The sequence below is a fragment of the Scomber japonicus genome, chromosome 21 (genome assembly GCF_027409825.1).
Source record: "Scomber japonicus isolate fScoJap1 chromosome 21, fScoJap1.pri, whole genome shotgun sequence".
Taxonomy (NCBI): Eukaryota; Metazoa; Chordata; class Actinopteri; order Scombriformes; family Scombridae; genus Scomber; species Scomber japonicus.
Window position 1 is genome coordinate 1,938,735 of NC_070598.1, and position 2,500 is coordinate 1,941,234.

The 2,500-nt window shown below is 49.9% G+C and overlaps 1 protein-coding gene across 1 annotated transcript in view; it reads right to left on the reverse strand.

Moving 5' to 3' along the window:
- Positions 1–2,500, reverse strand: part of LOC128382108 (uncharacterized protein C18orf63-like) — a 31,508-nt gene that overhangs the window by 17,482 nt on the left and 11,526 nt on the right. Inside the window, exon 6 of the mRNA XM_053342093.1 lies at positions 171–212. Coding sequence (XP_053198068.1) covers positions 171–212 — 42 coding nt within the window. The remainder of the gene's footprint in view (positions 1–170; positions 213–2,500) is intronic.

Sequence of the window (2,500 nt, forward strand, 5' to 3'; positions counted from 1 at the left end):
ACAGACACATACACACACATACACACACACACATACACACACATACACACACACACATACACACACACACACACACACACACACAGAGACATACAGGTTAATATTGATGTTAAAAAGAGGAACAGGAGGAAACAGTCGACAGCTTTAATTTCTCTGCTGTATAAACTTACTGACGGCGTTGAGCCTCCGACTCTCAGTCAGAAAGTCTTTACCTGACAAACACAGAACAGAAGTTACTGAAGTTACTGTCAGAGTTATAAAAGATAAATAAATGAAACAATATCATATCTACAACCAGGAAGGAAGGAAGGAAGGAGGGAGAAAGGAGGAAAGAAGGTAGTGGGGAGGAAAGAAAGAGAGAAGGAGTGAGAGAGGGAGGGAAGAAAGAAGTAAGGAAGGAAAGAAGGAAGGGAGGAGAGAAGGAGGGAGGGAGGAAGGACAGATGGAAGGAAGGAAAGGAAGGAAGGAAGGACGGAGGAAATAATGAATGAGGGAGGGAGAAAGGAAAAGAGGAAGGGAAGAAAGAAGGCAGGGAGGAAGGAAAGGAAGGAAGGAAGGATGGAAGGAAGGGAAGGAAGGATGGAGGAAAGAAGGAAGGAAGGAAGGTAGTGGGGAGGAAAGAAAGAGAGAAAGAGGGAGGGAGGGAAGAAAGAAGAAAGGGGGAAGGAGGAAAGAAAGAAGGAAGGGAGGAGAGAAGGAGGGAGGGAGGAAGAACAGATGGAAGGAAGGAAAGGAAGGAAGGACGGAGGAAATAATGAATGAGGGAGGGAGAAAGGAAAAGTGGAAGGGAAGAAAGAAGGCAGGCAGGGAGGAAGGAAAGGAAGGAAGGAAGGAAGGATGGAAGGAAGGAAGGGAAGGAAGGAAGGATGGAGGAAAGAAGGAAGGAAGGAAGGTAGTGGGGAGGAAAGAAAGAGAGAAAGAGGGAGGGAGGGAAGAAAGAAGAAAGGGGGATGGAGGAAAGAAAGAAGGAAGGGAGGAGAGAAGGAGGGAGGGAGGAAGAACAGATGGAAGGGAGGAAAGGAAGGAAGGAAGGACGGAGGAAGGAAAGAAGGAAGGGAGGAGAGAAGGAGGGAGGGAGGAAGGACAGATGGAAGGAAGGAAGGACGGAGGAAATAAGGAACGAGGGAGGGAGAAAGGAAAAGAGGAAGGGAAGAAAGAAGGCAGGGAGGAAGGAAAGGAAGGAAGGATGGAAGGAAGGAAGGAAGGAAGGGAAGGAAGGATGGAGGAAAGAAGGAAGGAAGGGAAGGAAGGATGGAGGAAAGAAGGAAGGAGGGAGGGAGGGAGGGAAGAAAGAAGGAAGGGAGGAGAGAAGGAGGGAGGGAGGAAGGAAAGGAAGGAAGGACGGAGGAAATAAGGAATGAGGGAGGGAGAAAGGAAAAGAGGAAGGGAAGAAAGAAGGCAGGGAGGAAGGAAGGAAGGATGGAAGGAAGGAAGGAAGGAAGGGAAGGAAGGATGGAGGAAAGAAGGAAGGAAGGAAGGTAGTGGGGAGGAAAGAAAGAGAGAAAGAGGGAGGGAGGGAGGGAAGAAAGAAGGAGGGAAGGAAGAAGAAAGGGGGATGGAGGGAAGAACAGATGGAAGGGAGGAAAGGAAGGAAGGAAGGACGGAGGAAGGAAAGAAGGAAGGGAGGAGAGAAGGAGGGAGGGAGGAAGGACAGATGGAAGGAAGGAAAGGAAGGAAGGACAGAGGAAATAAGGAACGAGGGAGGGAGAAAGGAAAAGAGGAAGGGAAGAAAGAAGGCAGGGAGGAAGGAAAGGAAGGAAGGATGGAAGGAAGGGAAGGAAGGAAGGGAAGGAAGGATGGAGGAAAGAAGGAAGGAAGGGAAGGAAGGATGGAGGAAAGAAGGAAGGAGGGAGGGAGGGAGGGAAGAAAGAAGGAAGGGAGGAGAGAAGGAGGGAGGGAGGAAGGAAAGGAAGGAAGGACGGAGGAAATAAGGAATGAGGGAGGGAGAAAGGAAAAGAGGAAGGGAAGAAAGAAGGCAGGGAGGAAGGAAGGAAGGATGGAAGGAAGGAAGGAAGGAAGGGAAGGAAGGATGGAGGAAAGAAGGAAGGAAGGAAGGTAGTGGGGAGGAAAGAAAGAGAGAAAGAGGGAGGGAGGGAGGGAAGAAAGAAGGAGGGAAGGAAGAAGAAAGGGGGATGGAGGGAAGAACAGATGGAAGGGAGGAAAGGAAGGAAGGAAGGACGGAGGAAGGAAAGAAGGAAGGGAGGAGAGAAGGAGGGAGGGAGGAAGGACAGATGGAAGGAAGGAAAGGAAGGAAGGACAGAGGAAATAAGGAACGAGGGAGGGAGAAAGGAAAAGAGGAAGGGAAGAAAGAAGGCAGGGAGGAAGGAAAGGAAGGAAGGATGGAAGGAAGGGAAGGAAGGGAAGGAAGGAAGGGAAGGAAGGATGGAGGAAAGAAGGAAGGAAGGAAGGTAGTGGGGAGGAAAGAAAGAGAGAAAGAGGGATGGAGGAAAGAAAGAAGGAAGGGAGGAGAGAAGGAGGGAGGGAGGGAGAACAGATGGAA